Raw genomic sequence first — 20,617 nt, 5'->3', positions numbered from 1 at the left:
GCCAACAAATGTAAAGTTTGTCCCATGGAGCACCTTCTCATTCCAGTAGTTGCTCTCCCAACAGATCAAGGTGGTTGACAATGCCACGTGAATTCGGAACAGTGACTTTGAAAGCATTAGACAAACACACGCATTAGCGCTATCGTCACGCACTCGTTCCCAAGCTGCTTTCCAAACAAGCGCGAGCACTTTTCTTCAGCAGAGAAAGCGTGCCGCTCACATACCGACCGGAACTTGTCCAATGGGCGTGCGCTCAGCATGCCTGTGACCCCGTTTTGCCTCAGGAGACAGAGAGATCACACGACGCCGCTTCGCGAATCGCCGATCATGCCATGACGCGGTCGGATCAGGATATACGGCGTTGACGTCACCGAAATGCCAATGACCCCTTCATCGACACGACTGCGCTGCCTGTTCACGGTATGGAACAGCAGTGGTGCGTTTGGATGAAGACGTACCCGAAATAAGGGTGTACGACACCCTTTTGTACCGACACTGAACACTCCGACCGGTGTCAGAAAGGCTTTTCAGGGTGTACCCCAAGTGAAAGCAGCCAAGTACCGTACGATTGCGGAACGTACTCGGAAACTCCGATCCTTCTCTTGGAGCGCTACCTGAGCAGCCACCTCACCATACAGCGTCTCGATGAGCAGATCAAGATCGCGTTGAATTTGCATCCGCAGCTCTGCATCTGCATCCGCGTCTGCTGCATGCGTGCCTGCATCAGACTGCGTTCCCGCCATGTGCGCTTCCGCTGCGGCGGAATCGCCTTGAGACGTCGCTGCAGCCGGTGCTGGGCGCAGCGCCCGAAATGCGACCTCAACCGATAACCCATTCAGCTGGTCAACGATCGCATCGGTGCCATCTACCCCGCGTAATAATGCTTCTACGTCAAAATCATGATGGAGCAGCATGGTATGATTTGCTAAGCGTGCGGTCTCGGAGACCACGCGATTCACGACTACGCTCGGGATATCGCCGTAGAGCGTTCCCATAAAGAAAACATGCCTATCGAAGGGGTGAACATCGCGAATGGAGCCCACGATGCCATCAAACGGTGTCGACTCGATCGGCATTGATGGTGGTCTCGCATCCGATTGCTGGTGTGGGTCGGGGTCCCAGCCCCAGACCTTGTCTGATGGAAACGCCGCCTTCACGTATTCTTCGTTGCATCCCAGCGCAAAATCGCCATACAGACCTCGCTCCTGAACGAGACGCTTAGTTCTCAGAGCTTCATAGAGGACTCGCTCCCGGTACATTACATCGTCAAAGCTTTGTATCGTTTTGTCCACATGGTCTGCAGCATAGCTGCGCTCGTAGACGCTGCTTCCAGTTGGTGATGCCCCAGTATCCGTGCGGTTCTTTCGCACTTGCGCCTGACCGCCGAGGCGCGATTTATCGTAAGCGATCCGGCCAACGGAGAGGCCCAGATCTCGTGCCCGCTTTTGAATCGCCAAAATATCTTCATAATCCAGACAAGTGCAACGACAGGTGTCCGAGAGGGGTAGCGCGGTCCAGCTCGAATCGATGTCCGTCGCGTCGGACTCGTCCTCCGCAGGTGCAGTAAGTTCCGTTTCTACAAAATACCGGACCATGTACAGGTCACTTACTTTGTTGGCGACATCAAAGGGATTCACATAGGCTTCTCTCCAGGAGTCGCGACCCACCTGGTGATTCGGGCCGCGCTCCAGTTCAGAGGCAACAGTGATGAGAACTTCACCGAACTTGGCGGTCCTGCCGCTACCCTCTAACGCCATGCGTGCGTCAAGTGCCGCTTTCGCAGCTTTTTCACCTATCTCCCGGTGTGCTGCAAGCGGCTCCCATTCTCGGTCTAACCAAAGACGGACTTCCTCGGCGAGCCAGCGCTCCTCAGCTGCACGCAGAGACGGCACCTGCCAGTCTAGTAGTGGAAAACACGGAGAGACTGCGCTCGGCGCCGGTGCATCGTAGTTGGCTGCCGCTTTCCAGTCTCGTTCCGAGTCGAGGTCGCCTTCGAAGGGTGGCTCTCCAAAACTGCGAGCAACGAGGTCCCGGGTGCCGCCTCGGTGCCGCAGGTGCGTTGCGGGCGCGCTGTGCCCGCTCACTCGTGCTTTGCGAATCGATAGCTGTGCGCCATGTCGCGTTGTCGCTCGCTCACAAACTCCAAGAGCACACGCGTGGACGAAACGCGTTCGAGCACTTTTCAGGTGACAGGGCACGAAGGTTGGCTCGCGAACCATGTTCTCACCAGAAGCCCTAGTTGCAGCTCCACCGCCCTTGATCTCGAACCGTTTTTACCCCAGAAAAAAAACCGTCCGCTTTTTTTACCAGGCTCGCCAAAAGCTTAAGCTTGGAGAAAGCAGGTTGTCGTGTTTCGAGAGGCGCACCTGTTCCGACGATGCAGTTTGCGCATCACGCCCTGAACGAAACCAGCATGCGCTCCAGCTACACAGCGGACGCAGAGTCTGGAATATCCTATTTGATAGCACATCATGTAGACATTTCCAGATTTTCGATCGTGTCCTTTTGATCCCGCTCGCATTGGCGTCTCGCGCTCCGGCGTGTCGTTTCTGCGCGTTCGGATGAGCCGCCGCAGGGGCCATTGGCAGCCGCTGTCGCGTGAACGTTCAAAATCGTCGGCATTTGAATCGCTTTCAGTCTACGCTGGCGATGTTGAGCAGTTGCGCTGCCGCGCTTTGCGTCAACCTTGCGCCATGCCGAATCCTCACGAACTGCAGCAGCGCATCATTCTACAACGAATAGCTCAAACAGTGGGAAGACTGAATCAGGAACTTGAGACTCTTGAAGAAACCTTGGAACCAGTTCGCCGGCTTGAACCGGAGTTTAGTCAGGTGTGGGAAGTGCTCCAGCGTTGGACCTCCACAGTTGAGGCAGAGAGGGAGCGCACTAAACAGTGCTGTTCGTCACAGCTTTAGCACGCGTTTAGTCTGGCAGTCGGTCTTCGATACCGGCACCAAGGAGACGCACTTCCGTCAACAACGACCGGTTCCGATCCAAGGGAGCGTCCCTCTGCCACGCCTCTGGCCGGCGATAGTTGGCGATTTGTCGCAGTCTCTGGCGCTCACTGCAAAGTAGAATGCGATCAACACTAACTGTACGCGCGTAAGCCGTCACCATTACAAGTTCACGCGTCGTGACATGAAACTCGAACTGACCAACAATCGGCCGGTCTTCTTCGTAACCCTTGTCGCGGAAATAGAGGCCACGCACGAGACCTAGTTGTCGAGCGAGCTGCACGTCCAGCACCTGCGGAACGAAAAGTAAATTCGTGCTCGCGCTTACATCACCGCTGTGCTCCATTCTCGTATTAAACGAGACTTTAAACCCAGCAGCGTATTCCAACGAATGGAAACCTTCGCTGATAAGTTTCGACTCGTCCGTTCCGTTGTCCCGCAGCACCTTGGTGGTCGTTTCCGCCGTCAGTGGCTCGACTTGGAACAGCGTTTCCGAGCGTTCCACGCTTTCTCCGCCCCTGTCGGCAACATCCGCGGTCTCTCGATAAAAGTAGCAACGTTCTGAGCGCCAACGCCCCGGCTGGCACCGGAAAAAGAGTTTGAAGGTTTCCAGGGCAGCTCCGCGAGCAGACCCTGCAATCAGCTCACGTTCAAGCAGCGTCGCCGTCACTGCCAACTGCGGTCTCCGGTGCTGAGGTCGGCACCGCTGGTCGAGCTGCTGTTGCCTCCAGGTGCGTGTTTTACCCGAACCAAACGCTGCTACAAAGCAAAAAGATAAACCGTGTGCCATATTCGCCTCAAGGAGTTGCCGCTGCATCACGAGCGGAAACATGTTCTTCCAGATGTGGATCGCCGAGCTCCAGCGCGTGCAGGCGGGCAGTGCGATCGCAGCACGTGCCGCTGGTGGCCTTCAACTCAGTTCTGTTCCACAGGGGCTACGCTGGTGCGCCGGAGATCGACACCACGATGCAATATACCGAAAATAGATCGTAGAAGAATGCCTGTAGGATCTATTCTTCACTGAACAGTTGAGGGAGGACTGCGTTTCTGGTTTAGGTCAGTCACGTCGCAGTACTCAGATGGTTGAGGAATACTGAAAGAAACAAGTAGATGCGCTCTGCGTCAAACACCGGTATTCTCGGTAACTGCTTGAAGTCAACGGTAGAAAACGACCCGTTGATCAACTTGCGGAAAGCCAAAGCGACGATATTAGCAACCACGGGCCTCTCTGTTTCTGAATAGCTCATTCTCGTGGTGCTGAAACCTGTGGGAGAGAGTCTTAAAAAAGGGTCCTAGTTCAAGCACAGCCATCTTCCATGGAAATCAGAACGACTATGTTCCTGGAAGGTTGCGATCTGTATAGAGTACAGGGATGTCGGTTTGTTCTTTTCAGCCGATCAGACGTCCTTCGAATAAAACGGCCGGAGCGTATATTGGTATTCGCGGAGAGGGAGCCCGTTGTGTGCGCGATTGAACTCGAGGAGAGCTAAGACGTCATTAAATGTTCTAACTGCAGTGGATTCATTTGGCTACCTCAGTTTCGCTCGTAGAGAGTTCACAGACAACAGCACCAATGACTTTGTCGAAACATTGAAGACTGTCCGCTGACGTCTGGTGATGTCCGTCTATTAGACGACGTGGTACTGCACCATTCCCTACGCGTTGGAGCTTTTGCCTGATCTATCGGGATAGAGCTGCTTTTCATTCCTTTGTATGTTCTGCGGTTCAACCGCATCAAAGGAGCGTTTTCCATCTTAAAACGGTATGAACGCTCCACTGGAGGAATCGCTGAAGCGTTCAGCACACGGTGACACACCGGGGCACATTTCGTCTTCATCCCACAAGTCTTGCCGGCTCAGCGAATGTCCTCACCTGAGGTCATGTGCAAGCGTGTTCATTTGAAGAAATAAAAAAGCTATGGGATGAACTCGGGTGTACACTTCAGAAGGTCGAGATGGAGAAAAGCCAGCGGAGCGCCTGGGCCATGGAAAAGCACGAAGCGCTAACAGGGTGCCAATTCGCTCAGCGCGCACCAATTGGGGAACTCCATGTACTGGTGAGTTCCATCAGAGACAATAAACCCAGGGAGTTCATCAGCCGAGACTTCAACGTAGCCCTCAATATCAGACGACGTTCAGTCCCAAAAAATATATTCGCGAAAATGGCGGTGATGGTATCGACACCACAGCGATTGCGCTCGCCGCGTACGATATCCAAACAGCCGCTGGATTGATCACGCTTGTCTCTGAGAGAAGGATACTAGCCTGGAGGTGGCGATCGACTGCTGCCTGCGACCGAAGCCGGCCTGACGCATCACCGCTGAATAATAAATGGATGCCAGCACGTTTCAGGTACTGCAGCAACTTCACATGCGGATCAGCGTGCCTGCACATACTCGCTGCCCAAAAAGAATGGAACTCGTTTCAGTCTAGTCCAAGTGAACTGGTCGCAAGCAAATGTCGAAGAATCTGCTGTCATCAAGCGGCTAGTTGCACGCGACAGCAACAACGGCAAGTCCCCCTGCCGTAGCGATCATGCCAGCAGCTTGCAGAGCTGTTCGTTTACTCATGATCGTAGGCCCGAGTTAAACGAGCCCCGCCATCCATCGGTTCCGAGTGCTACGTCTGCGCCGTTCCCAGCGCGCCACCTACCGAATGCGACGATTTTGTAACTAGAATAGCGCACTGGATCTCCGTAGCTATCCAGGATCCCGATACCTCGATCATCGCACGTTGCAGGGTTCTCGGGGACTCGGCGTTGCGCACTATGGCTATGAAGTTTCGAACAGAGCACCCGCTGCGTGTTCACGATGTTGCATGCAACGCGAACGGCATACACCCACGGAGCGCGTTTACACCAGTTTCCAAGTCTTTTTCACCAAATCAGCACCACGCTCGGCGATCATCATCGTCGGAACCCCCGTCTGGCCGCCAATAATTTTCGGCATGACAGAGGCATCGATTACCCGCAGTCGCTCAACACCGTGGACACGAAGCTCAGGGTCGACAACCGCATCGCGCCCTGTTCCCATACGTGCCGTGCCAACGATCGCATTCGCTGTATGGCACGTGCGGCGGATGTAGGTCACGAGATCGTCCTCTAACGTTTCTGGGAATGCTTCTCGCCCACGATAGGGGCGCATCGAGTCGCCGGAGAGAATCTCTCGGCCCAGCTTCAGTCCCGAGAGCAGGGTCTGCAGGTCTCGCTTGTCCTCTAGCCATCCAGTGTGGATAATGGGGCGTGCTCGTGGGTCGATCGTCGCAAGCTCGATCCGACCACGACTCCGCGGGCGGATCGCAACAGCCTGCAAACCAAAACCTGCTGGACGAATGCTGGTATTCGTTAGCACATGACCTCCACTGCGATATTCGCCGAGGCTCTTGTACGGATCTGCATCGGAGAAAAACGGCACAAAGCGAAGCTGCAGATCACAGCTGGGCTCGCCGATCACCGCCTGCGTGTGAACAAAAGCACCGGCCTCGCACACAGGCGAGGTCAAGGGCCCTCTTCCTAGCAAAAAGTACTCGGCAAGTACCAGTGGATCTTTTCCTAGGCGCTCGGTGTAGAATATGCGCTTCTTGTCCCGATCCTTACCATAAGGATCCGGGGCGTAGTACGAAAGCATCACTGCCGCATGATCCTGGAGGTTCTGGCCTACCCCGGGAAGGTCTCGCACCACGGGTATGCCAAAGTCTTGTAAATGTGCACCCGGACCTAATCCGGAGAGCATCAGCAACTGGGGCGTGTTAATAGCACCCGCCGCAAGAATCACCTCGCAGTGCGCGAGCGCTGCACGTCGGCGCCCATGTCGATCAATGAAACGAATACCCTCGACGCGACGACCGTCCTTGGACCAGACGAGGTGTTCAGCGAGTGCATTCGTCTCAATGTGCAAGTTTCGGCGCGACCGCACCGGTTGCAGATAGGCAGTCGCTGGGCTTTCGCGCCGGCCGTCTCGCTGGGTGACCTGGAAGAGACCGGCGCCCTCTTGACCATGGTCCCAATCATTAAAGTCTTTGTTGCGCCGGATACCGCGTTCGAGACATGCTTCAATGAACGCTAACGACAGCGGGTTCGGAGAGCGCTGGTCCGACACTCGGAGCGGTCCGTCCGAGCCGTGCAGCGCCGTCGCTGCCTCCCCGTCGGCGCCCCGCTGCGCTGTTCTTTCATTCGATTCCAGCCGTTTGAAGTACGGGAGGACGTCATCCGGCCCCCATCCGAGAGCCTCGTAATCTTTCACCCACGTTTCATAGTCGTGACGCGAGCCACGATGCACCAACATCACCGAGATCGCATGGGAGCCTCCCTCGCCGCGACCTCGCGGAAGGTAGACTGCTCCACGACCACCCAAATGGGTAGGATTCTCGCGTGAAAAAAAGCCATAGTCGAGGCGGCTTCCGATCAGCTGAGGAAATCCAAGGGGAATGTGCTCGAAGTACGGCGCCTCCGCGAGTGCGTCACCTGCTTCCAGCAGGAGTACACGGGGATACCGGCGGTCTCCATTGCTGAACTGGGCCGTTGATAGGCGGTTAGCGAGCACGCAGCCGGCCGCACCAGCGCCAACGATGATAAAGTCATACTGTGCTTGGCGGGTGCCTTGCGAATGCTCTGTTTCAGCTGAGGCACGCAAAGTACGGAGCCCCGGCCGAAGGTTGCGCGTAACGTTGCGGAGCCGCCCTCCGGCACATACGCCCGCTAATGCGCTGGCAGGGAACGGACTACGCTGCCCAGCGTACTTACAGGGCGTGCTTGACAACAAAAAGCAGTACCTGCTTCGCATGACCGCAGACGCTCAGGTCGCCAAAGCTTCCAGGTCACTGCAACAGTTCAACTGGGTCCGGCGGTCTCCAACGGACAAGACGCGCACACCTGGAGCGAGCTGTCCAATTGATGTGGCCTCCGAGCGAACCGCTTGAGGTCTGAGGGTTGCTCTTCGCGCTCTAGCAGCGGTATCAGCGCGTTCACACGTAGCGTAACGCGCAAAGAAACCCTCCAGTTTTAGAAACCAGCGGTGATCGACGAGTGATTGCTCCCTGCTGGTTACCGTGAGCCCAACAGGCTTGTGACGTCACCTTTTCAAGCGCCCAACCTATCTACACAATGTCGCTGACGTCGGGAAAACGTGCGCTCTATCCAGCCATAGCAGCGTTGCAGCGCGCACGATCCATCCTCGAGTCCGAGCGACGCGATCTCGTCAACGCCGCTGTGCTGCGGAATCGGCGCGCTGGGCGATGCACCCGGCGGCGATCTGCGATGCACAGCCTGCGATGCTGCATGAGCGAAACGCTCCCGAGGAAACTGTTCTAAGTGGAATATTAAGTGAACTTTATGTATATAATTGGACAATGAGGGATTGATCTTGAGGAAGGGTTTGCAATGCGCGAGCTCCCCCGCGCACTTCCCACGCGATGCATCGGAATCTGTGATTGACACATCGTGCTGAAGCGTTTGGAAGCGCTCGAGCACCATAACCACGCCCAGCGGAACCTCGAGAACGAAACTTGAACATGTACGGCTTTGTTAGTGTATTACCAGTGGCGTCGGCCTTGCAGCGGCAGCAGTGCACGTGTGCAGCTCGCTGCAGCTTCACCACACGAGCAGCGCGGGTGGCTCCAGTGCGCATCGCGCTGTCGCGTCCCCAGCGTCTCGTGGGTGCGTCTTCTCTTCGCATGTTTGAGGTATCCGACGGTGAGCCGTACCCACTGAACCCTGCTGTTATTTTTATTGCGCTTATCGGTTGGAGCGCAGTAGCCGCTATCCCATCGAACATACCCGTTCTGGGTGGCACTGGCCTGACGCAGGCGTTTCTGGCGTCGATTCAGCGTCTGCTGGCGCAGTACCCAACTGGACCAAAGCTGGATGACCCGTTCTGGTTCTACCTGATCGTATATCACGTGGGGTTGTTTGCTTTGCTTATCTTTGGGCAAATCGGATATGCGGGCTACGCCAAAGGAACGTACAATCGCTCGGCGTAGGCGAGCGTGTGCTGGACGGCGGGGTGCGTCGACCGCTCGCCGGTTTTTTGAAGGCACCGTCCTGCGAGATAGTGAGGCACAGTGGCAGGCAACGTAGACTGAACGTGTAAACGATACTGACAAGTTGATGACTTGTACAAAGGAGAGGCACGCGTTGATGATCAGAACGCAGACAACGACACACGTGCTCGAGCCAGCAGTCATATAGGCTCGCCACCAGTGACGATTCCCGCAACGGCTGCGTATGCAGCTCCCTTGACGACGTTGTTAGTCCGTAGAGCGAGACCGTTGCAGTTGCAGGCATGCGCTCCGGTTCGTAAAGGGTACCGTCGAAAGCGAACCGTCAGCACACACCATTCCGCGTGAAGATACTGCAGCATACCCCCGGCTCGTCGACGTCGCGTTTTAGGGCGGGTTTGCATGCCACGCTGTCTGGAGCGGCTGGTCCGGGATGTCTCGTGAACAGCCTTTCATCCAGTGTGTTTTGGTCTAATACGCATGCACGCGTGCCTGCTAGCATCGATACGTCGACTCCGAACCGGAGCGAAAACCATAGAACAGGCAGCGAGCGTTATCAAGCATTGTCTGGACTCATGCAAAAACGCTGAGGCAATGGCTTCCGACACTTTCCGGCAACGCTTCCGATGATGCGCCTCGAAAGTCGCTCTTGTCGTCCTCGCTCCCGCCAGTATGGCATGAACAACCGCTCCGTTCACGGAATCCATCACAACGACGACCCAAAGCTGCTACAGATGGCGCTTTCGCTTCTGCGTGACCGGCAAGGGTGTTCGCGTTTTCGTTCGTCGATATCTGGGTCAGTGATGAGTCCATCGCGCTCGAGTCCACGTAAGCGACCTAAAGAGCGTGGTTCAACGCACAGCAAACGACTGCTTGTGATTACGCTCCACGGCGCTGTGCAGCCGAGCTGGCTCTCACGGTTTCTGTCGCTGCTCGCTCAAGCCGGAGACGTCGTGCAGCTGCGAGATCTCTCGTCGTTTACGGTCGGAAACCGATTCACAGCCACACTGGCTGTTGAAGTGACGCCCACGCAGCTCCGAAAACGTCGATCTACTGAAACAGGAACAGAAGCTATGAGCACAGAGTCGACGAGCGGTTCGGCACCGCAGTCGTTTGGAGTTGGAAGCCCTGCTGAACCTGGCGGGACGCTGAGCTCAACTGAGGCACACATCGAGCACGAATTCGGCATCGAGGGGTACCTTCTACGGGAGTTTCTCTTGACAGCCTATGAGCTGGGCGGGATCGAGACCGAGTTTGAGGTGCTCGACTCCCTCGAAGCAGAATCGAATGCAGCTCTTGAAGGTGACTCCGGTGAGCCGTACACGTTCACCTTTATAGGCACACCGCGCATTCCCGCTGATTTCTTGGCAACAGCAACGCATGTCCTCGCTGAAAACGGCATCAATTTGAATGCCATTCAGTCATTGAACGAGCCAGGGGGCCGCAGTACCTGTTTTCAGGTGATGGCAGCACTGCGGGGCCCTTTGGCAGACCGCGTTCGCAGCGAACTGCTGCATTTGGGCAAGGAGTTTCTCGTCGATATCGCTTTCGAGCGAGCAGGAGCATTGCGGACGAAGCGAATGGTCGTTTTCGATCTGTCGTGGACACTGGTCCAGGCGGATAGCTTCGAGCTCCTCTGCCAGGCGGCTGCAGTGGATGCGGATGCAGTCGCGGAAGTGCGCCGTTGTCACTCGCTCGGATCCGAAGACTACTTGCGAGCGTGTGCTGCGCTCCTTCGCGGTCGATCGAGCACTGGCTTAGCAGAAAGACTACACGCGCTTATCGAATATACCGATGGAGCCGCTTCGGTCTGTCGCGTACTCAAGAAACTCGGCTACCGAACGGCGGTGCTGTCGTCGGGGCCCTTGCTCTTGGCAGAGCTTGTGAAAGCAGACCTCGGTATTGATTTCGTTGCGGCCAATCGTCTTGAAACGGACAGCAATGAGCGTTTCACCGGAGCGATCTTGGAGCCTCTCGTCAACGGAGAGCGGAAAGCAGAGCTGCTGACCATGCTGGCGATGCGCGAGCAGCTCAGCCCGGAGCAGATTATTGCGGTAGGTGACGGGCCAGTGTCCGCCAAAATGCTTGACTCGGCGGGTCTATCCATCGCCTTTGAACAACCAGGGGCTCGGGATGGCACCAATATTGGCGGCAAGATTCAGAGCAAGAGTCTCACCTCCATCTTGTTCCTGTTGGGTATCCACGAGCGCGATCTACGGTCATTTTCATGAATAGAGTCACGTTTGCACTTGTTTACGACCGAGCGCGCTTTGCGTCACCATTGCCGATGATGCCGCTTTTCGTGACCAGGTGTTGGCTTATTCGACAAAGTCGTGGAAAGCTTACTGTGAAGCGCTGCAAGCAGGCGATCTTCATCGCGTTTGCTGAGGTATGCTGCTCGCTTGAGACGGAGATGATGTGCCTGCGATTCGGGTTCGTGCGTGACCGAGCAGGGCACTACGGGGTGTTTACAATATCTCTTGTGAAGGTTTCTGATAGAGGCGCTTGGGTACAACGGCATCGTTGAAAGACCAATGGCTGCCAGCAAGCGCGTTTGCTCTAGACGATCTTGCGGTCGAGACTCGAACCAGCCCGCCAAGCGTGAATCCGCATGAAGCTGCCCGAGTCGACGACGACGACGACGACGCTTTACACACGAAGCGGTGCGGGCATTCAAGTCAATCATGCGTCTGATAATGCATGGGTTCGTTTCGTGCGGTGAGCATCACTGTACGGACAATTCATACAAGTCTACTCAATTATGCGTCTGATACCGCATGGGTTTCTTTCGTGCGGTGTGCATCACTGTACGGACAATCCATACAAGTCTACTCAATCATGCGTCTGATACCGCATGGGTTTGTTCCATGCGGTGAGCGTCACTGTACGGACAATCCATACAAGTCTACTCAATTATGCGTCTGATACCGAATGGGTTTCTTTCGTGCGGTGAGCATCACTTTATTGATTGCGTTGGCTGCATCTCGCCTTGGGCTTTGATTCATCGAGCAACCGGAGCTTCACCTTCTCCACCGGCTAGTCTTTATGCAGCAGTGATGCGGCTCGTGCATTGTTTACACCAGGGGACGTCACCCATGGCAACATCGTGTACCGGATACGTTGCGCCGGGTGCCTGTGGGCGCTCCAGCACGCAGCTCGTCGCATTCAAAGATGATTGACATGTGACAGAGCTAATCTTGCTGAACACCACGGAATCCAGCGACCTTATGCATCGTTTCCACCAAGTGCCTGGGTTCACAACGCTTTCCAGAGGTCGTCGAGTACGCGGGATCCACAATCGCGTTCCGCTCATGCCGCCGCATGTCGCGGAACGTTTCGATCCTCTACCATGCCCGGCGTTGTCCAGAGGTGCACGACGCTCATATCCGTTGAGGACGGCGCCTTGTGCTCCAGAATGAAACATATGAGACGATTGGCGCTGGGGTGGAGCACTTTACGGCGAGCTCGCACAGCGCTTACCCTGCATGCCGGTGGATATCGTAGCGATGATCGCTTTCCAGGCAACAAGCAAAGCGCATGCTGTATGGCTTGCGGTCGTTTACAACCACGAGGAAATCGACCATGATGCAGGGCTGGCGATTGCGTCGTATGCCCTGCAGACTGGATGCTGTACAAAGATCCCGCGAGGGATGCATTGGGGCATGCGTACCCAACAGTCGTCGCGCCGCTTCCGGAATACGGCACACAAACACACACACACACACACGCCAGTCATGGTCGATGTGTGGATCCACGTCCAAGCGTTTCCGGTATACCAAAGAACGCCTTGATCTCTGCATAGAACAGAAACTGGCCACTTACGAGGATCATGACTTGAGCACAACGCGGAACAAAGCCGAGAAACATGCCTCGTGGCCCTAATTCTCTCGCAATCGTCCACATATCCATCCAGGACTGTCGGATCGAATCGAGCCACATACAAGTGGCTGATCTCAGTCGAAATCGCTCGAAAAGAAAACGTTTCATATTCGATGCAGACCCTTGATCAGCCCTCATTGGGATTTCATTCGGTTGCATCTGTTTTCGATTCTTGTCCGCCACAGTCGGGGACAAGGATGCACTCGGCGAGCGAATGTTCGCGTCTGTTTCCGCACCGGGTGGCGTCGACAGAGCCTGTCCGATTTCTGTCAACATTAAACCCGCGAGACCGGCATGATGTTTGTTGATGCGGCTCAGGATCGTGTCTCCCGGTTGGCTGGCGAACGCGGCTGCGATCCCGCTGAGCAGGCCCGCAAGAAGCGACAGGCGCCGTTCCAGAGACACAGGCAGCTGAGCGTCCAACGGTGCGTTTCGACCTATCCATGTGGCCCGCAGTCCAGCCAGCAACCACTCGTAGGTCCAAAACTGAGCCAAAGTATACGGGCACTGTTTGGCGATCAGCGGCATCAGCCCTTTGTACATGCTGCGGGAGCCCTCGGCCCACACTTGCGCCAGACCCTGCCAGACATCTCGCGCAAACGTCCGATCCTGGACCATTCGAATCCGTACCGACTCCAGCGGGCACAGCGCTGTCGATGCTACTAGTTCAGCCACTGTCGCAGAAGTGACAAAGTGAAGCGACGATAGCGGCTGGCCAGCTGGTGTGCGCGTCAGCACCATCGTCAGCGTTCGTAACTGCTCATATACGGCGTACTTGAGGCCACCATGTATCAGATACCCTAAGGCAGTGGCGCCAAACCCCTGAAGAAACATAAACGGGCCATCTTCGTTGATAATCCGAGAAACGCAGGCCAAAACTGAAGGATAGCGTTCAGGTTCGAGCTGCATTTTAGTACGTACAACGTCGACAGGCGTCGTGAGTACGTGCATCAGAACCGCACAACTGCCGCCAGCAGCGAACAGTTTGAGGAAACGTGCCCAGTCGACGCCCAGGGAGGCCAGTAGACTCCATCCTAGAATAACGTTACAGAGCACAAAGAGCACCACGGCTGGTTGGTGCAGGTGTGGCGATCGTTTCACAGCGCGCCGGACCAGAAAACTGCGCCCGCGCCACAACAGCAGTAGTCCGAGGAAAGAAGCGAGCTGTTGGCGCATCGTAAGCGAAATCCTCTGCACCAGAAAAGAAGAAGCCGAGCCTATGGACATGTACGTTAACCTTCAGTACGGTGACGGAGAGGTCGCTGATACCCTCTCGGTCATGTGTTTACCCGAACGCTACGCAGGTAAAACTCGCAACGTCGACGTAAGCACTCAGGAAACAGCGGATGCGTAGCGAGGAACGCGTTTTGTTCCTGTTTTTGTCGTCGACATCGAAACGGACACGTCATTGCGCCACAAGGCGCGCTCCTGTTTTGCCGCCAATGCCCAGCTCGGCATAGGTGCAGATTCATGTACTTGACGTTCAGAAGGATACGTGCACGATACGTTCAAATGCATGCTTGTAGTTAACTTCAAAAGGAATCAGAGTACGATGCATGAAGAAGGCTAAGTGTACGTGAACAAGTTTTAGACAGTGATGAAGATTCGCTTAACGCTGCGGCTCTGGTCGATTCTAGGTCGCTCGGCTTCAGTTCACGACCCTGATGAGGGCATCCAGCGGTCCAGGTGCGTACCGACATGCAGAGCGTGCTTGTCCCGGACCAGAGCCTGCTCGGCTCAGCGTTGCAGACGCATGCAGCTTTTGGATATGTCGTAGAATCAAGGGCAACGGCGCGATCCGCTGCCGATGAACTGCAGCGAGGTGCTCCTCGACTCGGAATACGGGATCAAATGAGAACGAGGATTCAGATCAGCGTGTTCGTGCCAGGATCCAAGGGCCCGCACGCGCCTCAGGCGACGTCGCCGGATGCCCAGACGCAGGTGTGCTCGCAAACGAGACTTTACGCGGACAGGATCCGGATAATCCGACCATCATCGTTGCCCCGTGTACAACGAGCTTATCGAGGACGAAACAGAGGCTGTTTCTCAGAACTCGGCGTTTCAAGCAAGTGAAACGAAGAGCGCGTGAGCATTTTCGCATACGCGCGAGTCCATTCTCCGGCTGAAACGATGCCCGAACTGCGCATTGTCCAATGGTGAGGACTCGGCGTTTTCAAGCATCTTTTATCCGCGAGAAAGCGTTCGCCTACGGGCGAAGCGATTATGGTTAGCATTCCCATGTAATTGGAATACGTAAGCAGGTACAGATGAAAGGAGACAATACCGGCGAGCGTCCATATCCTCGCGGAAAAGGCCCAGCGCTACCGACGGGCATCACGCGGTCGCGCAGCGCCAGCAACACTGGACCCGATCCCCAGTGGCCGATCAAGCTTCCAGTGCCGTTCTCGCATCGAGCTTTCTATTGCTCTTTCGAATGCATCAACCTATTCGATGCAGTTGAAAAAGAGTGCTTTAGATCACTAGGATCTAGGTAGCAACTAGGGTTCCCGGTCTGCGCGTTGACCTGAGCAACGAACCGAAAACGATAGTCGACGTGATTGCGATGCTCGCATCTGAAACGATGCCAGCGCGCAAAGGCAGTCTTAAAACAGTCCTTGAGACCGGTTCAGTTATTGTGCTGATCATTGAATATCGTTGCACAAGGTCGACAGCTTATCCGCGCGGCCTTGTACGTTCGCATCATCTTCAGCTTCACCCGTGAAATACGTGATGATTGGCATACTTGGTGTTGTATCTATCCTGGCACTCCATTTTCAACCAGGTGCCGATGTCGCAACTGCTGATACCAGTCTGTCTCTGGAAGAGCTCGAACGTGCTCACAGAAGAGCGCGACCATTTCCTCGGGGGTATCCGGCTGAATACCACGGCCCACATTGAGGATATGCGCACCACCCGACGCAGCGCAAACACAACGATCAATGGCTGCCTTCACGCTGGCAGTGTCGCCGCACGCCAATACCGTTGGATCGATGTTGCCCTGGAGCACCGCTCGCTTGCCAAACAGCTGACGCGCCTCTGCGATGCTCGTTCGCCAGTCCAGGGCGAGCGCATCGAGACCCCGGTATCCGTTGGCTTCCCTCGTATCCGCTGGATACATCGCAGAGATGACCCCCAACTTACCACACGACCCATTTGCAAAGAAGATCAATGGAGTTTCGACGCCATGCGCACGGATTCCGCGTACCAATTCTTCCACGTAGAAGAGCGAAAACTCCTGGTAATCCTCGGGGCTAAGCAAGTGGGCCCAAGAGTCGAAAATCTGAATCGCCTCAGCTCCTTTTCGAGCCTGGTAAGCTGCAAAAACGATCATGCTCTGTGTGATTTTCTGCAGTAATCGATGCATGAGTTCTCGGCCTTCTGCTGTGTACATCATGCGCTTCACCTGCTTGCCTGATGAGGCCCGTCCGCCTTCGCCCTCGATCCCGTATGCAGCGAGCGTGAAGGGTGCACCCAGAAATCCAAGCAGCGCCGGTCTCGGACGAGCGTCTGCAAGCGTATGCGCAAGCGTCGAGAGTGTCGTTCCCACGAAGCTAAGTGCTGTCTCTGTATCCTCGGGGGTGAGCGGACGCACAAGCTCAACATCCTCCATGCATCGAACAGGAGTTTTAATCGATGGACCCTGTCCGGATACGATTTGGTAGTCAAGGCCCATGGGCGGCAAGGGGGTCAAAATATCTGCGAACATGATGACGGCGTCCACTCCGAACGCTCTCCACGGCTGCAGCGAAAGCTCGACAGCGATTTCAGGTGTTTCGGCACGCTCGCGGAACGCATAACGCCCAGAGTACATCCGAAACGCGCTCATGTAGCGGCCGGCCTGACGCATGAACCATACCGGTGGCCGCGGCACGCTGGGGTCGCAGCGCAAGACCCGCAGGAGCAACGGGGCTTCGTTGCAGGTTTCGACGACGCTGCTTTCGGACAAGCAGCCCTCATAGTCTGTATCCAGCGCCGCACGGAGCGCAAGAGAAGCGACATGATACCTGAGTCGCTCCGAGCGCAGCCTAAACTTTGCCCCAGAAGCAGCCTGCAACGAACGCGGTGCCGTGTGCCCAGCGCACCTGGGCGTACGCGTCAGCTTCAGCACCGCGAACTGAAACATTCTCCCAAAAACTTCGAACAAGTCTCCTAATAGCGCTCAATCAGTGTTCCGATTTTACTTCGTTATCGTCAAGTTGGCCCAGATGCTATCCAAGAAAAGACGACGACCTAGGCTTGCACCCAAAAGCTGTAAACGCGACGACTCGAGTACGATGCGCCGAGATCAACGCGGTGGCACCCGATGCTTCCGGTGCGCGTGCACGGCATCATCAGAGGCGCACATCGACTGTAGCATCATCAGATGCGAGTATCGATTGTAGTATCCCATAGAGGCGAGTATCGATTGTAGTATCCCATATAGGCGAGTATCGATTGTAGTATCCTATAGAGGCGAGCATCGATTGTAGTATCCCATAGAGGCGACATTGCCATCAGGAGAGCCACAAGGCCGATGGCGGGCGCATGTCCAATTTTTTTCGATGACATAATTCGCGTACATTGGCCATGGATCCCAGATTGCAGGATGAATATTGGTTATCGAAAAAGTGTCCATCGTGCTGTACCCCGCCTTAACGTTCCATTACCCATACGTCCTCTCGGATATACTGGTCGTTTCGTGCGTTCTAACTTGCGCCGAGTACCTACCGTGAGCACCCGCCGTAGTGCCTAAACTACTGGAGCGGATGCATCATAGAGACAAAATAGCTTTGCCATACCAGTGAGGGCATTGGCTCGAAGCGTCGTTCAGCTGACTTGGACTCCGAGTGCATAATGACTCTGGGAGCCAGCAAGCTGCGCAGACATACGTACTGCCTGCGGCAGCGCGAATCAACATACTAGGAGTCCACCGCGAACAGGATGACGTCCAGACGCAGCATAACTGCCTCTAGTCCCAGAATAAGCCGCTTTGGAGACGAGATACGCAGGCATTGCAGCGGCATCAGCCACGTTAGAGGCACACCGGGCACCAGGCTTGCAGACTCGTCTGGCTCGAGGGACCTTCCGCAGACAAGCTAAACTTTCCACAATATGGAAATCTTTTCGCCCTTTTATCGTTTACAGTAGAGACGGAAAGAAATTATTATTTCGTTGCTAGTTAGGGGTTGGTTTATGTTCTTTTTTCTAAATAGTGCGGTGGATAGCGCTTCTTGGAGATCAGGGCCGCAAGAGATACGGCGTGCAACTCGCCTTTGCATGGAAACGCGATCATGATCATTCGTCGACTTGTTGTTCTAACGTACAAGTTGCATTTGCTTTTAAGTCGTAGCAAAGTATAGTTTTCAGATCAATTATGTTTCAACCCTCAAACAAGTCTAGTCAAGTGCTTTTTCGCAGTACATAACAGAAGGGTTCAAAGAGCGTTCTTTTTAAAAAAACTAAAAAAGGAGAGTTATGAAAAAGCTAGTCGACGATCCTGGAGGCCCAGTGTCGCCGGCTGCCAGAAAAAAACAAAAAAAAATCCGAGTCCAGAAGAGCAGGAAAAGAAGTAGAAGCAAAAGGGGTAGGCCCGACGTCAAAAGCTGCGCGAAAGACAACTGTGCGACGAGACGGGGGTGAAAGCCGGTCTTCTTAAACATATCAAAAATCCGTACAAGGAAAAGTTGCGAGACGCTATCAGAAACCGTGTCGATTCGTACTCCAAGAGTTTTGTCAAGGCGTCGTCAGGACTGATGCATTTGGCGAGGGAGATGTATGAAGACGTGACGCACATGGAAACAGTCGAGGTTCCAGACGAGTTGTTCGACACGACCTTTATTCGTCACCTGATGCTTGGCACAGGGGGAACGCGGACGGAAAATGAGCGAGTGCACGCCCTCTGCCAAAAATACTCCTTTTACATCTCCAACGGTATTTGATACAGGGGTGACCGGGATATTTACGACTATGGGGCGATGAAGTGCATCACGAACCTGAAGAACCATTTGACAACGAACCTCGAACGTTTCATGATACGCGCCGTGGTTGCACTCTACCTGGGCCTATCTCGCAATGGGAAATGTGCGATTATCAATGGCGTCACGAAAGATCGTAAGCGTGAAGATGAGGTCGAATTCGTTGACAAGAAAGCGTCAAACTAGTTCACGAATGAAGCTTCTGTAATGCGTGCGGTTATACAAGAGCATCGTGCGGTACTAGGGTTTGCGAATCCAGCAGAGAACGTATCAGAGTTGAAAAAAGATAAGGAAAGATACTATCGCCTCGTCCTGCGCTATTTCCTGTTTTTGGACCGAGAGCTCGATCCCAAGGCAGAGATGAAGCTGAGTGAGGAAAGCAATGAAGAGTGGGAGAGACGGAAGGCTGTCCTAATGGGGAAGCGGTTCAACATGGTTCCAATGTGCAACATCAAGTCACTTTTTATGACTATCGACTCCAGAATCCTTCACGGCATCATGAAGGAGATCAGTCCGGAGTTCAGTGTCAACAGGGAGGAATTCTCCGGTGAAAACCGGGAGACGCACTGGAAGAATATCTTCGATTTCAAACGTCTCAAAGTGAGCAAGCAAAAGGTATTCACTGGGATCATCGAAACCGATGGAGTAGCCTAGTGTGTAAACTATCGGCTGTTGAAGAAAGGTCGTCCAGTTCCGCCCTCGGCGAACCATGAATATGAGAAGGAGGCGGATCCTGCGACACAGGAGGTGCAGGATAACGACCATGTCGTTGACGCGGCGAAGCATGATGAAAAGAAGGATTCGGATCCTGCCACACAGAAAGTGCAGGATAACGACTTTGTCGTTGGCGCGGACCCCGGGAGCACTAACATCATTACCATCGCAGTACCCAGGAGTGCGGAAGCTCGTACTGACGGCAACTTACTTCAGAAAGACATGCGTCTGTTGAGGTTCTCGAGAGCGAGATATTACCGAGAATCCCGTATATTGAATACGACGAAGAACATCGAGACTTGCAATTCAGGAATGAAAGAGCACCTGGAAACTTTGAGCGAGGTGACGAGCCGAGGAGCGGACTTTGATGCTTTTCGGAAAATCATGGAAGTTCCTGTTGCTCACTGGAAGCCGCTGTGGGAGGAGTATACAAAGCCCCGGTGGGCTCGTTTGCGAATGAAGCTATACTGTGGTAAGCAGCGTGCATTCGCGAATTTTTCAATCAGTTGAGTGCCTTCAAAGAGGATCAAAGTCAGAGGCTCGTTGTGGCATACTGAGCAGGGCGTTGGAAGACCCAAAAAGGAACTACGCCAGCTCCAACGACAAGAACGTACAAGGAGTGTACACGGCGTTTCGTTATGATACCGATAGATGAGTTTCGAACGTCTTATACACACCATGAACTGGGTTGTACACTTCAGAGAGTGGAGATGGAAAAGTGTCAGCGGAACCCTGAGGATATAAAAAAATACGGACCGCTGACGGAAGAGCAAATGAAAAAGATGGCGAAAGTTCGTGGACTACTTGCATTAGTACGTACAACCAACGGAAAGAAACGGATTGAGTTTGTGAATCGTGACTTCAATGCTGCGATCAATGTAAGATCTGCAGTGCTCGAGAAAAGACCCCGAAGGTCCACAAGAGTGAACTTTATTGGACAACCTCTAAAAGTGGAATTATATGAGAAGAAGTTGGAAGCAGTAGTGGGTGCCGGTCGAGAAAGGCTGGGAGGCGTCTGCACGTCAGTGGCAGACGTCGTGTTTACGGCGGGTTTCTCGCCACTACTGTACTGCCGACCGCAGCGTCTCGACTGTGCCGCCAGAAGCATTTGCAACTGGAGCGC

At 54.6% G+C, this 20,617-nt stretch overlaps 7 protein-coding genes across 7 annotated transcripts, besides 2 other annotated features; 2 read left to right on the top strand and 5 right to left on the bottom strand.

The window, feature by feature from the left end:
- Positions 1–527: 527 nt before the first annotated feature.
- Positions 528–2,219, bottom strand: CYME_CMP089C (hypothetical protein; the record flags this gene model as incomplete). The annotated part of the gene is made up of 1 exon (XM_005537719.1): positions 528–2,219. The coding sequence occupies one exon, from the start codon at positions 2,217–2,219 to the stop codon at positions 528–530; it is 1,692 nt and encodes a 563-aa protein (XP_005537776.1).
- Positions 2,220–2,624: 405 nt separating this feature from the next.
- Positions 2,625–3,528: a sequence feature (possible transcribed region).
- CYME_CMP088C (hypothetical protein, conserved) lies at positions 2,923–3,786 on the bottom strand (the record flags this gene model as incomplete). The annotated part of the gene is made up of 1 exon (XM_005537718.1): positions 2,923–3,786. One exon carries the CDS (start codon positions 3,784–3,786, stop codon positions 2,923–2,925), a length of 864 nt encoding a protein of 287 aa, XP_005537775.1.
- A 2,019-nt stretch (positions 3,787–5,805) lies between these two features.
- Positions 5,806–7,734, bottom strand: CYME_CMP087C (probable dehydrogenase; the record flags this gene model as incomplete). Its single annotated transcript, XM_005537717.1, has 1 exon — positions 5,806–7,734. The coding sequence occupies one exon, from the start codon at positions 7,732–7,734 to the stop codon at positions 5,806–5,808; it is 1,929 nt and encodes a 642-aa protein (XP_005537774.1).
- Positions 7,735–8,461: 727 nt separating this feature from the next.
- Positions 8,462–8,929, top strand: CYME_CMP086C (hypothetical protein, conserved; the record flags this gene model as incomplete). The annotated part of the gene is made up of 1 exon (XM_005537716.1): positions 8,462–8,929. The coding sequence occupies one exon, from the start codon at positions 8,462–8,464 to the stop codon at positions 8,927–8,929; it is 468 nt and encodes a 155-aa protein (XP_005537773.1).
- An 821-nt stretch (positions 8,930–9,750) lies between these two features.
- CYME_CMP085C (similar to phosphoserine phosphatase) lies at positions 9,751–11,178 on the top strand (the record flags this gene model as incomplete). The annotated part of the gene is made up of 1 exon (XM_005537715.1): positions 9,751–11,178. One exon carries the CDS (start codon positions 9,751–9,753, stop codon positions 11,176–11,178), a length of 1,428 nt encoding a protein of 475 aa, XP_005537772.1.
- A 1,501-nt stretch (positions 11,179–12,679) lies between these two features.
- CYME_CMP084C (mitochondrial phosphate translocator MIR1) lies at positions 12,680–14,053 on the bottom strand (the record flags this gene model as incomplete). Its single annotated transcript, XM_005537714.1, has 1 exon — positions 12,680–14,053. One exon carries the CDS (start codon positions 14,051–14,053, stop codon positions 12,680–12,682), a length of 1,374 nt encoding a protein of 457 aa, XP_005537771.1.
- A 1,528-nt stretch (positions 14,054–15,581) lies between these two features.
- CYME_CMP083C (uroporphyrinogen decarboxylase) lies at positions 15,582–16,949 on the bottom strand (the record flags this gene model as incomplete). Its single annotated transcript, XM_005537713.1, has 1 exon — positions 15,582–16,949. The coding sequence occupies one exon, from the start codon at positions 16,947–16,949 to the stop codon at positions 15,582–15,584; it is 1,368 nt and encodes a 455-aa protein (XP_005537770.1).
- Positions 16,950–17,382: 433 nt separating this feature from the next.
- Positions 17,383–20,577: a sequence feature (repetitive element).
- The last annotated feature ends 40 nt before the right edge of the window (positions 20,578–20,617 follow it).

Source organism: Cyanidioschyzon merolae, chromosome 16 (assembly GCF_000091205.1).
Source record: "Cyanidioschyzon merolae strain 10D DNA, chromosome 16, complete genome".
NCBI lineage: Eukaryota > Rhodophyta > Bangiophyceae > Cyanidiales > Cyanidiaceae > Cyanidioschyzon > Cyanidioschyzon merolae.
The sequence above is the reverse complement of the archived record's forward strand: the minus strand, read 5'-3'. Positions and strand labels throughout refer to the sequence as shown.